At 36.9% G+C, this 15,008-nt stretch overlaps 2 protein-coding genes across 2 annotated transcripts; both read right to left on the bottom strand.

Moving 5' to 3' along the window:
* Positions 1-2,521: 2,521 nt before the first annotated feature.
* On the bottom strand, positions 2,522-6,927 carry LOC107719341 (ankyrin repeat domain-containing protein 54-like). Its single transcript, XM_016526739.1, has 8 exons — positions 6,334-6,927; positions 5,768-5,815; positions 5,585-5,683; positions 4,563-4,634; positions 4,427-4,474; positions 4,171-4,295; positions 3,792-3,899; positions 2,522-2,877 (listed from the first exon to the last, which is right to left on the bottom strand). The coding sequence occupies exons 1-8, from the start codon at positions 6,695-6,697 to the stop codon at positions 2,803-2,805; spliced, it is 939 nt and encodes a 312-aa protein (XP_016382225.1). The 5' UTR covers positions 6,698-6,927; the 3' UTR covers positions 2,522-2,802.
* Positions 6,928-7,602: 675 nt separating this feature from the next.
* On the bottom strand, positions 7,603-14,233 carry foxred2 (FAD-dependent oxidoreductase domain containing 2). The gene is made up of 10 exons (XM_016526731.1): positions 14,115-14,233; positions 13,513-13,717; positions 12,592-12,897; positions 12,160-12,411; positions 11,636-11,965; positions 10,699-10,865; positions 10,441-10,606; positions 9,058-9,284; positions 8,664-8,834; positions 7,603-8,184 (listed from the first exon to the last, which is right to left on the bottom strand). The coding sequence occupies exons 2-10, from the start codon at positions 13,710-13,712 to the stop codon at positions 7,952-7,954; spliced, it is 2,052 nt and encodes a 683-aa protein (XP_016382217.1). The 5' UTR covers positions 13,713-13,717; positions 14,115-14,233; the 3' UTR covers positions 7,603-7,951.
* Positions 14,234-15,008: the final 775 nt, after the last annotated feature.

Genomic DNA, 15,008 nt, shown 5'->3' with positions numbered 1-15,008 from the left:
TCAAAGGTTGTGGTTAATTGATGTAAAATACTGCCATCCTTTTACATTCCTCTCTCTTTTCCTTACTTTGTTTAATTCTGTATATATACGTGTTTTGCTTAGTTATATGTTAGATATAGTTTCATTTATTAAATCCCTTATATTCACAACTGATTGTCTCTGTTGCTGCTCACAATTCGAAGTCAATGAATGTTTTGAACCCTTGCTACATATGTTAAATTACTGCTAGCACTGCATAAATGAGGAAAGTTATCCTTCTTTGGCCAGGAAAATAATCTTTCTTTGAATTGATAAATGATTATTTTGTCTGCTCGGTGGACGGACAGATCAAGTAATGGTGATATTGATTCTGCTACAGTTAATTCGAAGATCTAATCTAAATATTTATTATTAATCATAACCAGTTATAATTAGTCATAAATATTTCCCTTTTGAGCTGATTTACTACAATTTTGATAACAATACTACAGCGAGGATAAAAGTTACGCCTTCTTTCTTTGGGTGGACATTTGGGCGGCTTTATGCAAATCTTCCCAGATCGTGACGTAGGTATGTGGGGGCGTGTTAGAACGAGCCGTTTTAGGTAGGCGTGGTTGACTCTTAACTTTTATAAAGGATATCTCTTTGGATTTGAGACTTTAGTCTTTGCAACTTTACAGATCTTCTTTATGCACCAAGAGCTTGTAACACTCCAAAGAGAAAGGAAAAATTGAAACGCATCATCTTTAAATCTCTTGCTCATCAATGGTTCCTCTGCAGTGAATGGGTGCCATCAGAATGAGAGTCCAAACAGCTGATAAAAACATCACAATAATTCACACCACTCCAGTCCATCATTTAACATTTTGTGAAGTGAGAAGTGTTTGTAAGAAACAAATCCATAATAATGGCGTTTTAACTTCAAATTATAGGCCATGATCCATAATAACGCTTCATCCAGTGAAAAAGTCCATCAACATATTTGTTTAGCTCTGTTTTGGATTGTGAACGGTGCTTGATCTGTGTATATTTCTCTCATGATTCAGTGACCTTTTCACTGGAGAAAGCAATATTATTGACAGATGATTCATATTTTAATTGGAAGCTGGTTTAGTCAAAAACATCTGGATGAAATAGTTTTTTTAAACACACAGCTTTTCATTTCACAAGATGTTAATTGATGGAGTCATACGGATTACTTGTGAATTATTGTGATGTTTTTATCAGCTGTTTGGACTCTCATTCTGACGGCACCCATTCACTGCAGAGGACCCACTGATGAGCAAGAGATGCAATGATACATTTCTCCAAATCTGTTCTGATGAAGAAACAAACTCATCTACATCTTGGGTGGCATGGGAGTGAGTACATTTTCATTTTTAGGTGAAGTCACATTCTCATTCAAAAGAGCAGTTTACTAGACAAACAAATGTAGATAGACACCTGCAAGCAAATATATATATATATATAAAATGTCCTTTTCCCTGGAAGAGAATGAAATATGCAAATATTCTAAAAGGTATTTCGACCATGGACTAAAAGTGACAAGTTTTCTTCAGAACTACATGTTTTGTAAAAATTGCTATACAAACAAAACTGAATTAAATTTAAGTTATCAACTGTATGCCATATAATATAAACATTAACATCAAAGATATACAACCAAATAAATAAGCACTAATACTGAAAAAACTACAGAGAAAACAAAACTCATCAGAAAAACACAATTAAGTCGCCTCATCTTCCAATTCTAATAAAAGCTTTCTTCTATTGCAATAACGTTGCATGCAGAAGCGTTGAACAACTCTGAAGATGTGCAACAGAAAGCGCACGCACTCATTAGTGACAGATCAGGATCTGCAGCCCACATCAGCTTTCCTCCAGCCACAACTTTAGTCAAGCTGCCAATGACATTTGCAGGAATCCCAACAACAAGAACAGCCTCAACACTCATTATTGCACATTTCCCGCCTACTTTCGAAGAAATGCACTCACACACCCCCTTCCCCTCTCTTCATCAGGATCCAGCGCTTCCCTGGTTCAGCTCGAGGATTCGAGCAGCTGCGGACGTGTCGCGCGTCTCTGCCGGATCGTCCAGCGCGCTCAGTCCCGCGGCTGCGGTGCACAAAGGCCGGTATCGGGTTACAACTCGATTAACGTTGCGTTCCCACCATGCAATTTTATGGGTTTCAACAGTACTGCACAAATGGCACGGAATGCATGCGATTTGTTTGGAGATATTAGAAGTGTTGTGCAATAATGAGTGAAATATTACCTCGGGTTTGATGTGGGTTTAGTTGGCGCGCGACGCCATCTTTGATGGGAGTCAACAACAAAAGCAGCCAGAGATGAGGAGGAGGGACTTTGAGACCAGAGAGTGTATCACAACAATGAAAGCCCCCATTTTTACAACCAAAAACTGACATTAAACATTAGCATTAGTGATATTTACCATATAAAAGCGATTTGTAAACGCACAGCTTATACTTTAGTGTGAGTTTTGCTACATCGTTGATTCAAAGACAGTCCACACATACACTCGTGGCATTATGTAATTTATTTGGCTGTCTTTCAGTCACTTACAAAAATGAATACACAGTAAACTGTGACATAGGCATAACAGAAAGGAATGAGAATGGTTTCAGGAACAAAAATAAAATGAAGGCAATTTATAATTTTTCTTAGTCAAAGTTGGATTTAAATAACCATTATTACACAGTTGTGTTGTATATGTAGGCATGTCATATATAAATAGTTTCTCCTGTTCTCCAGAATAAAACCCACAGTTGTCTCATCCTCTCACTTCTTTTCTTCAATCCATCTCTACCTGTCTCCCATATTCTGAATCTGAATACTGAGAGACGTGAAGCTGGCCAGTAAATCCGTCACTTCGTCCACCTGCGGATCACATGAAAGAATGTCCAAAAGCTACAGTGATATCAAACACACAAAACTGTAGAATTAACTCCATAAAGCCTACTGTATCATATCTGATAACGCAAATTTCTATGGGCTCTAAATCATCAACATTTACTGTACACAGTTTACAACATTCCTTCTGTCTGACTGACAGTTTGTACTTTTTTTTAGCAAGAAAAGGACTTTTAGTTTCATTCTAAATGCCCCCTTCAGTGGTACATTTTCCATTATACAATATTTTGAAAATGAAAACGTACTGGACTGAAGCGACTCAGGTTTCTTTTAGAAAAATCGTGTTAAAATGTGAGTATGAAATATGCCACATCAGGCTTGAGGAATTTGTATTTGCATGTTTCCCATCATATTTTGCATCCACAATAAAAACTACAGAGCCTTAAACATAAAACTATGCATTTAAATATAATCTTACTAAGACATATTATTAGGAGATATAGTGACAACTGATATTTTTTACGCACGTTATGTAGTCTGTTATACTGTTATAAAGATCACATTGATTTACATTACAAGCTATCAGAATTCCATCTTAATTTTGGCTGTATAAATATCAGCAACTTCACAAAATTGCATATTTTTGCTCATTTTGGGCCTCTGAATAAGTTTTTTTTCCTATGCGACTATATCATTCTATATGAGCCATAAAAACCTGATGTATCCCATATGATGCTCAAAAAATAAACAAACGCTTTTCTGTTTTTAGAATTTTTTTTATGTCTAAAAGGTATAATAAATGGTTCCATTCAAAAAAAATATATATTAATATTTTTTTTTACGCCAGGCTTTACAGGCTTAACAGGGTGCAGATGCTAAATGAAACAGTTCTCTTTAAAATATCGAAGGGAATGAGTACATGAACTCAGCAGCTGTTTTACCTGTTCTCTGGTGCGGGTGTTCTGCAGCTGGTTTGAGATGTGCTCCAGTTTCTCTCTCTCTTCACTCTGTCCCATTATATTCAGATATTCCCGCAGCATTTGAATGATCTACAGACATATTCAGAGATCACTGGTTCATTTTTACATTACAGCACATATATGAGCATGTACAACAGGAGCATAGGAAAAGTGTGGGCAGGGTACATTATATAAACCTTATCGACCTGTCTCATGTTAACCCAGTAGTCATTATGTTACATTACATTATGCATTTGGCAGATGCTTTTACCCCAAGTAACCTTCATAGTAGAAATATTCACAAGAAGCATGAACGTCACAGTGTCCACAATGTCTTCGTTATGTGCATGAAGTTAATCACCTGTGTGACCTCTCCTCTGAGGGTTTCTATGCTACGTGAGTCTCCCTCTTGTAAGATGTTGAGCTTTGAACGGGCCAGATGAAGAGGAGTCCTTCCAGCACGGTCCAGAGCATCAACACGGGCACCTGAGGGGACATTTATAATGCGTGAACTGGTACTAAATTCGATTTGTGAATGGTGTTAGAGGTACTGTTTTTGTTAAGAAATAGCAGAAATCTCTCGGATGAATAAGATTCAGATGAATAATCAATCGTACCTCCCCGCAGTAAAGTTGTGATGACAGGCACGTGGTTGGTGCAGGCAGCTGTAGAAGGCAATTTAACTCACCATAAGCTTTGAACATAGATTTAATTATACATAATTATGCTAATTATGCTTCTGCACATTCTCACCCAGATGCAGTGGTGTGTTTCCGAGGCTGTCTCTCTGGTTTGGGTCAGCACCATAACTTAGCAACAACTGAACTACATTGTTAAAAGTAAAGACACAAAGAGAAAGTGGAACACAGTGGTAAAAGGTCAAATATAGTGGCCTCAAAAAGTATTTGGATAATTAAGCCACACTTAAAGGAATAGTTCAAATGAAAATGGAAAATATTTAATGAAAAAGCCCAAAAATTAAAATTTGCTGAAAATGTACTCACTCTCAGGGCGTCCAAGATGTAGATGAGTTTGTTTCTTCATCAGAACAGATTTGGAGAAATGTAACATTACATCACTTGCCCAACAATGGTTCCTCTGCAGTGAATGGGTGCCGTCAGAATGAGAGACCAAACAGCTAATAAAAACATCCCAATAATCCACACCACTCCAGTCCATCAATTAACGTCTTTAAACCATGGCTTCTGGTTCATAATTCATAATAACGCTTCCTCCAATGAAAAAGTCCATCCCTTGTTGTCCTCTCACATCAAAATACACTGACATATTTGTTAAGAACTATTTATTTCTCTCTTGATTCAGACAAGACAACTTTTTCATTGGAAAGCAATATTATGGATAGAAAAAATTAAAAACATCTTAGTGACGAACTTATCACAATTATTATTTATTTCTGATGGACTGGAGTGGTGCGGGTTACTGTAATGTTTTTATCAGCTGTTTGGACTCTCATTCTGACGGCACCCATTCACTGCATAGGATCCATTGCTGAGCAAGTGATGTAATGCTACATTTCTCCAAATCTGTTCTGATGAAGAAACAAACTCAGGCTTACATTATTACTAATGTAGTTACTTGAAAATAAATGCCACTTGGTTTGAAATTTTATTATGCAATGCAATATTTATATATTTTTGGTGTGTCTTGGGTAGCTAAATACTTTTGGTACCAATAAATAAGCCAGTAAAATTACCTTATCGTGCACTGAATGCCACTATGAAAAGTTAATGCCAAAAATTTTTGTCCGAGCTTACCGATACTCTCGTTGCCATTGCAGGAAGAGAAGTGTAAGGCTGTTCTGCCCTTGTCATCAGCAGCACAAGGATCAGTATCCTCTTCCAGCAATCTACGAACTAAAACACAAAAGTGAACCGACTATAATCTAAATCTTAGCATCAAGTGTGACTACTACTGTCTGTCACGCTGATGATTCTCACCTGTGTCAATATCATTGGAGTTGGCAGCTTCTCTGAGCCTCTTCACAGCTTGGAGAAGAAAACAATATGGAATTGATATATATAGAGAGAGAGAGAGACAGAGAGAGAGAGAGAAATAAAAGGAACTAAAAAAATCTGCTATGTTACCACAATATTACCAAAAGATCTTATATATAACACTAATATTTTCACCAGCTAAAAATTGTTACAAGTCAGTTATTTCAATCTTTTGCTGTAGTGTGTCAGTAGGAAATATCAGTTTACATTTCCATACATTCATTTTGCCATTAATTGTAATAATCCAGTGAGATTTTTGTCTGACAACAGCCAGTGCTGCACAAAGAGATCACACAGTCTCTGGAATTACATGAAGAAACTGAACAAACTCAATCCAGAAGAACTGTGGCAACATCGCTAAAACGCTTCAAGAAACGTTTTTTTGTTTTTTTTTAGCTGGTGAAAATACTAGTGTTCTAATAATTTTGGCTACTACTGTGTGTGTGCGTGCGTGTGTGTATATATATATATATTACAACAATATATGACATGTCTGTTCATGCACACACCATACAGGTCTTTTCCAATGGGCCCCATGTTCCTCCGAGCTCTTCCCAGCCGCCTCACCCTGTTCGATGTGATTTTGCCCGGCGAGCTCCGTCCCGCCTGCAGCAGTTCACCGGGCTGCCATAACAAGTGCAGGTACCGGAGCTCGGTGTCCGCCGCCGGTCGTGTCCGGTTGAGTCTCAGCGCGCTCAGCGTGTCCAGACGCGAGATACTGAACCCGACCGCACCTGCAGCCTCCATCGGCGTCACATCCTCCCGTTTCTCGCCGTCTCTCACCGCAGCTCCGTTCGTTACCGTGAGCTCTCCCTCCGAACTGGACCGGTCGCCATCCGACGTGGCTGCGACAAGTGGGCTCGACCCCTCCATATTAATATAAGGCGTTTACTGTACTAATGTCAGTACCATCAGAATGTAAATACTGTATCTGTTGCACAAACCTAACGCAGCATTGTTACACAAGCGGCATTCTTCAAGACTGCATTTGGAGCCAGGTTTTTAAATAAAGATACGTTGCTTTTCTGTTCATTGCAATTTAATTGTGTAATGTTGAATACACACCGTTCCGCGTTCTAACAAGCACTGAACTCTGAGCCCATTTGAGCCAAAATGGCGCTGTTTCAATGTTTTGCGCTTGTTTTTAGTAAAACACGTCGGCATTGCTTAGTCTGAATTCATCGTGACCTAAGCAGCCAATCAACATCGATGTTGTTAAGGCGCTCGTCCATTTGGAGAACGTATAGTAATAACGTAGTAAATATACGTACGTAATTTCTAGAAAATGTTATTTCTTACTTACATTTTGTTATTTTATGAAAACAAAGATTAGGATTTGAATTGATTGTTAATTATTTTATTTATGTTAGTTATATTTGCACATGGAATCCCCACTCAGTAAACTTACACAAGGGCCTCAAAATGTAAAAGTAAAAATATATTTAAATAATTTATTATTTAATAATTCACTTGCTAGATCTGATTTAAAAATGTGTGTATAATATTTCCTACTCTGGATTAAAATCAGGAACTCAGAACATGCTTAGCTCTCATCTTAACAGCATTATGCACGACAAACAAAACTGACTGAAATTTTATGTTGTTGTATCTGAGAACAAAATGTTTTAGAGTTAAACTCTTTCCAATATTTCAGTCTTTTCTATAATAAAACATTGTTCATTTCGTAAATGACTTCTATGCTACAATGCCACACACATACATATATATATATATATATAACCACAAACACACCTTTTTGAAATTAATTAATGAGATGGGATGTCTTTATTGTAGTTATAAATAGAAGTACATGCATGTCAACCCAAGAAAAATACTTTTTTTATATACCTTTAACAATTGTATAAAAAAATAAGTTATGCATTGTATTGCAACACCAAACCCAATACCATAAAACAGTATATAAAGCTATACTTTGGCTTATAAAAACTATGGCAAGGTAATACTTATTATTTTACTTAACTGTATGTTTGATCGTAGTCTCAGGATACTAGATGTGGGATGTTTTCTATGGAAATGCAGGTGAATTGATAAGGTAAATTCCATGAGAAATGGGAGGTAGATGAACAGAAGAGATTTGGTCTTTGGTACCGTTAGTGTTAATGCCCCTCAAAGGTCAAAGTTCATAGCTGAAACAACTGCAGCGTCAGCATGTTTCAGGTATTCAGATACTGATGTATCATGGCCGGGTGTAATATCTCCATGATGATCTGCCATGAGTCCTGCCTCACGGGCATGTTGCCATAGGTGGCTGTTTCCCACAATGCCCTGCTTTCTTAAATAACCTTGACGGCAGAAGAGGGGTGGGGTACGACTGGTGAGGGACAGAAGGAAACAGGATTCTGAAGAAAAAGGACACACAAAGGCACATAATAAATGATGAAGTCCTGCAAGAACAGTTGTAAAAAGTACTTCTCTATGCTGTTTTTTAATGTTTTTGAAAGAAGCCTCTTTTGCTTACCAAGGCTGCATTTATTTGATCACAAATACAGTAAAAACTGTAATATTGTTAAATATTATCAAAATTTTAAATAATTGTAATAGCAGTGTGGTATTTTTCAGCAGCATTACTCCAGTCTTCTGAGTGACATGATCCTTCAGAAATTATTCTAATATGCTGATCAAGAAAGACTTATTATTATTATTATCAATGTTGAAAACAGTTGTGCCGTTTCATATCTTTACTAGAAACTGATACATTTTCCTGGAATCTTCGATGAATAGAAAGTTCTAAAAAACAGCATTTTATTTTAGAATTTGTCTTCAATTATTGGCACTCAAAAAGTTCCCCAATGTCTCAGAAGAACATTTCTGTACTGACCAGCATAAAAGGCCCTGAGGTCAGTTTGGAGGCAGTGCTCGAGGAAGCGTCTGAGAGGTTGGCTGTGTGATATGGGCTGATCCCATTCAGTTAAGAAGTCCTCAACCATGTGATGAACGGCCTCAGGTCGTGGTAGTGGCCAGCCAACTGGACGCTGCCTCATATCCTTCTCTATAGAAACATAGAGCACACTTATTTTAATATTCCAGTATGTGATTTTGATAGAATATCAACAGAAAAGTCCAAAATATTGGGGGTGTAGGGGGGCTGTGGGGGTTCCCCCTCGGTCTGTTTGCCGCGGGGCCTCCTCAAGCGCAGGGCCCGGTGCGACCGCACCAGTTGCACCCCCCAAAGGACGGCCCTATCAACAGAACATATTTGAGCAGCTCTTCACCTGTAGGTAGTGTGTTGTAGTAGTACAGGACCGGATGGAGGAAGTTGGGCCTCCAGGCTTTGGTCCACTCGGACTCAGCTCGACCTGGTCCTAGCGTATCAGTCCGGTTCAGTCCATACTGCATGACCAAGACCAGAAGACCATGATCTGTAAGGGGCCGTCCAGATAGAGCAGACAGCTGGGGCAGGGCCTGCAGAGGAAACTCCTCCAGATATTCACAGTAAGACCTGTGGAAGGAAGGAGGAGAGAGATTTGTGTAGGTAAAACAGTCATTCATCATAGTTGCCATATTTAATTAGATTTGAATAAAAACAAGGCTGTGAGGGATAGAATTATAATCTTTTTAATGTGTTGTCAAGGTCGGAAGTTAGATACAATTTTGACAACCCATGAGTTTAGTGTTCACTGGACATTTGAAAAGACTGTTCAGTATGATTTTTTTTTTAAAGAAATTTATTCAGCAGGGAGGCATTAAATTGATCAAAAGTGACAGTAGAGAGATTTATATTGTTACAAAAGATTCCATTTCAAATAAATGCTGTTCTTTTAAACCTTCTATATATATATATCATAGGTTCCAGAATTTTTTTTAATCAAAGTTTCTACGAAAATTTGAAACAGCACAACTGTTTTTAACGTAGATAATAATTATAAATGTTTCTTGAGCAGCAAATCAGTATATTAGAATGATTTCTAAAGGATCATGTGACACTGGAAACTGGAGTAATGATGCTGAAAATTCAGCTTTTTAATGTGTTGTCAAGGTCGGAAGTTAGATACAATTTTGACAACCCATGAGTTTAGTGTTCACTGGACATTTGAAAAGACTGTTCAGTATGATTTTTTTTTTAAAGAAATTTATTCAGCAAGGAGGCATTAAATTGATCAAAAGTGACAGTAGAGAGATTTATATTGTTACAAAAGATTCCATTTCAAATAAATGCTGTTCTTTTAAACCTTCTATATATATATATCATAGGTTCCAGAATTTTTTTTATCAAAGTTTCTACGAAAATTTGAAACAGCACAACTGTTTTTAACGTAGATAATAATTATAAATGTTTCTTGAGCAGCAAATCAGTATATTAGAATGATTTCTAAAGGATCATGTGACACTGGAAACTGGAGTAATGATGCTGAAAATTCAGCTTTGCCATCACTGGAATAAATTAAGTTTCAGAATATATTAAAATAGAAAAGTTATTTATAATACTTCGGAATAATACTATTTTTACTGTATTTTTAATCAAATAAATTAAGCCTTGGCGAGCATCTTGCATGTTAAAAGTTAAAATGTAAAAAACAAACAAACAAACAAACAAAACAAAAAAACGTACCAACAAATACATATATTGTACATGCATCCTTTGAAACATCCCTTACCCTCGCAGTAGAATAATGTCCCCAAGAACGCCAAACATCTGGTATGGTCCAGAGGCTTCATTCACTCTCCTAAGAATCCAGGACTGCAGCTGACTGATGGGTAATTTTGTAGCAGGCCAGGCAATGTTATGGTAACGCTGCTCCAGGATTTTATGAACAGCACGCACTGTAGTAGCAAAACAGAGGACCTCTATTATGGCCTCCTACGTTCCTACGACAAACCTGAAATGTTATGTTTAAGTGAGGTGAAATGCTTACCAGTGTAGCGGAATCCGTGAACAAACCCACCAGCAGACATACGATAATCTCTGGAGTGGGCTGCTGTACCCAGGACAAACATGTTGGGCGTCCCTCTGCCTTCGTACCAGGCTGTTATTCCTGGCAACCGGCCTCGGGCACCACTGCTTTGGGGCGGCCGTGCAGATCTGGAAAAATAATAACTAATTTTTGTCAATATGAAAGTAATTACATTACCAGTCAAAAGGCTCACCAAGGCTATATTTAACGATGAAATACAGCAAAGCAGTAATATTGTGAAATGAAAAAATATTTTCTATTTTGATATTTTAAAGTGCCACATGATCCTTCAGATATCATCAATATGCTGATTTGCTGCTCAGTTGTTATCAGTTATTACTGGTGCTAAATTATTAATAATGGTTCTTTTTATTAGCAATGTTGAAATGTTGTTGTTTTTTGGAACCCATGATAAATTGCTTTCAGGATTCTTTGATGCATAGAAAGTTAAAAAAAGAACAGCATTTGTTTGAAATAGAAATTTTTGTAATGTTATAAATGTCTTTATTGTCACTTTTTACCAATTTAATGCCTCCTTGCTGAATAAAAGTATTATTATTATTAAATCTTACTCTTGAATGGTAGGTTATCACAGTTATCACAAACATATTAATTAGCACTAGAAATGTTTCTTGACAAGCAAATCAGTATATTAGAATGACTTCTGAAAAATCATGTGACTGAAGACTGGAGTAATGATGCTGAAAATGCAGTATTTAAAATAGAATAGAAAACAGTTATTTTAAATCGTAACAATTTTTCATAATATGACTGTTTTTATTGTATTTTTGATTAAATAAAACATTTTTAAAAAATGACTATTCCAAAGTACTTTCGACCAGGTGTGTGTATATAATAAGCTGCTTGGCATATTCATAATTTCAACTGTTGATCTTACCCATCAAAAATGGAGAAGTTAAAACGAAAGCCCAGGCATCGGATCACTCGATCATACGGCTGTCTGAGTGAGAAGTTATCAGTGTGGAAACCAGGCAGATTTTGCCCAGTGACCTTTGAAATGTTGTTGCCATTCTGGTCAAGAAGTTCAGTAAGAGTTAAATACAGCTGCTCCTTTCCCTCCGTTGATGTTTGACTTCTTTTCTTTGCTGTTCTTCTCTTCCCTCCATCTTTTTCTCTACGGACAATGGCAATATCCTCCAGTCTTCCCTCTACAAGACCGTCTAGAGATTTCAGCTGGTACGTGTCTAATAGCTCATTGTTTACTGCCCTAAAAAACAGAAATGTTCCATGGCCAAAAAAAGGTCCATTGTCTATTATATTAATAGTGTAAAGATTTATAAAGCACAGCTCATGAAACCTAGATAGATACATCACTTGTGCATTTTGGTTACAGCTATAAGCAGGCTTGAAAACATTAATTTTATGCATTATGCAATAAGTTGGACAGGGTGGAATAAATACCTGAGGTCCCCAACATAGTGTGTCTGCCATGCGAGTCGCACAGGGCTGGGACTATACAAGTGAATCCGGCTCGCTCTACCCAAGATGCTCTGTGCAGTCTCAAAGGCGGAGTTTCCTTTGCCGAGGATTAACACAGCCTGATCTTTAAACTCCTCAGGATCAGTGGGGATAGACTCGTAACCCTCCACCAGGTCAGAGCCAAGAAAATCCACCTGCTGAGGAACCCAAAGGCCAGTGGACACCAACAGGACACTACAAAGACAAAAAAAGATTATAAATGATATAAAACATCATGAAGGGATTTCAATGAAAATATGATTAAATATCATTACTTAAATATTGAATTAATTAAATGTGAAATAAATAATTCAATGTTAAACTTAATCATTTTAACTTAAATAATTAAACAATGAAACTTGAAACGAGTCAAACCTGCACTGATAACTGACACCATTCTGATCGGTCAGAATGTAGCCTTGGTTTCCATTAAAATCTGAAGCTTTGATTCTCCCTATATCAGCTCCATATTTAACCTTCAGTCCCAGCTCCTTCACAAATGTCGAGAGGTAACGTGGGAAGTCATCGGCATTGGGGTAGAGCTCCCGGCTTATCCTCTGAAACAGCAGGTTGGGCCTGTCACTCAACAGGGAGTTCCAATCATGACGCAAGTTGAATTCCTTGTTCCTCCTCCCTGTGTATATTTTGTTAATGCTGATGAGCTTTCTGTGGCGAGGATATCTGAAAAGAATACAGTAAATAAGACATGATTAAACTTCAAGAAACAAAGAAAGTAAAAAAAAAAAGGTGACTTTAACAACTTATTTCAATTTTCCTCTCAGCCAACAGCATTTGGAACAAATTTTATTTTAAACAGGATATTTTTTCTTTGGATTAATATGCAATAATGAAACAGTGATGTCTTGTTGACTTTAAATATTAATAAATATTGAAGAAAAAATGCCATAAATATAGGTTATATTAAATTATTTTTGTATTAAGCCTTTTCACATGACATGCAGCCAAAAATATGTTTATCATGGCCATGAATTAAGAATTTGTTCCCTTGTTTGATTTAATTAAAACAGGAAATGAATTAGTACAACGTGGTCACACTTTACTAAAGTGAGGGAACGGATTCTTGATTTGTGACAATAATGATTTAACTAAAATGAAGGAACAAATGAATATTGCAAACAAATTCTTAATTTGTGGCCACAATATATATTATTCTTTGTTTTCTGTAATTTTGCCCTTTTTTACTGTAGTAGCCTGCAATTATTTAATTTAAGATCCTAGTAAAAATCCTTCTAGCTCAGTTTGAGAAATGTCGTTTTTCATTCAGATGTCAGGTACATTTGAAAGAAGCTGCCTGGTCCTGCGTTTCGCTCTAGAATTATATAATCTCTCTGGCTCCTGGACAGAAAGTAGCCCATCTGGAGCCCTGCAGGTCCAGCTCCCAGCACACAGTACTCATGGCTCACGCTGGCATTACGGCCATGAAGACCAGAACCGGCCAGAACCAGGGACAGGACACACAGGAGAATCACACTCATGAGGCCTGGGGATGGAAATAAAAACAAACGATTAAAGCCAGAAGCTTTATCTGTAACAGAGGCTTTACCTTAAGATCATTAAAGATAATTAATCAAGCACTCTCTTCTGTTTTATAGAAACTAATTGCAGATGGTTACATGCATGAATAAGCTTTTAAACTATAACTACTTCATATAATAAAAGTATATACAATAAACACACAACTAAGCATAAAGGCAAACACAGTAATTAAGAATACAAAACTATAAAATAATAAACAATATATAATACATTGACTTATTTACTGATACAGTCAATTATGGCTCCTCGTTCCAATACTGAGGATGCGGCAACATCCAACACATGCAAGACAGCGAAAAAACACTGTATAGTGTAAATATATTGGCATTAAATCAACATACCGTCAACTACAGCTGCTCCTGCGAACCTTCAGAAACAGAAAATAGGGAAATAAACAGCAGGCATTCCGTGAACTACATCTTTGCGATTGCACGGTTTTCATAACATGTTCCACAAGCAGAAGTCAGGGCGTACTTTTGACGTCACGACGTCGAAAGCGAACCAATGAGAGAGTAGAGAGGCGTGGCTAAATCAAACATAGCTCACGCCCACTCTGATGCTATTCCTGTTGATTCTTATGCCTATAATTTTTGTTCTCATGGCATCAGCGCGTTTGTGACCCTGGACCACAAAACCAGTCATAAGGGTCTTTTTTTAAATGTATATTTGGCAAATATACCCATGCGAATTATGACTAGTTTTGTGGTCCAGGGTCACATTTGTTTTTATTTTCTATAAACACTGAAAATAAAAAGAATGTTTAGTTTAGTTACCGTACTATCCCCTTTTTTAAGTTACATTAAAACAATGTATCATGCACTTATAATTTATTTTTGCTACTTATCAAACACCTTTCATCAAAATGTTTTCATTTTTTATTATATATATTTTTTTAATTGTGTGCATTGTGGACATTGTTTGTAGACAAATTAAAATAGTGAGACTATAAAAGAGAACATTTTTAAAAATACAATTTATTTATATAAAGTGTTAATTTTCTTTTTAAGGACTTTTTTATTGTAATTTTCCTGATTCTTTAATTAATCCATTTAAAATCTTTTTTTTTAAATAAAATATGTATTTTTAATTGCATGAAAAAATGACTTTGTAGTCCTTGTAGTCTTTTCCCAGCAGGGACTGGCGCTCTCTCTGGCAGCGGCAGGTCGCACCGCCACTTCCGGTGGCATCCCCAGCTGCCACTGGCAGCTGCCAGAGTTCGTGGCAGCTGCCACTAG

This window comes from Sinocyclocheilus rhinocerous, unplaced genomic scaffold (assembly GCF_001515625.1).
Source record: "Sinocyclocheilus rhinocerous isolate Xijiao unplaced genomic scaffold, SAMN03320098_v1.1 scaffold1533, whole genome shotgun sequence".
Lineage (NCBI taxonomy): Eukaryota > Metazoa > Chordata > Actinopteri > Cypriniformes > Cyprinidae > Sinocyclocheilus > Sinocyclocheilus rhinocerous.
The sequence above is the reverse complement of the archived record's forward strand: the minus strand, read 5'-3'. Positions and strand labels throughout refer to the sequence as shown.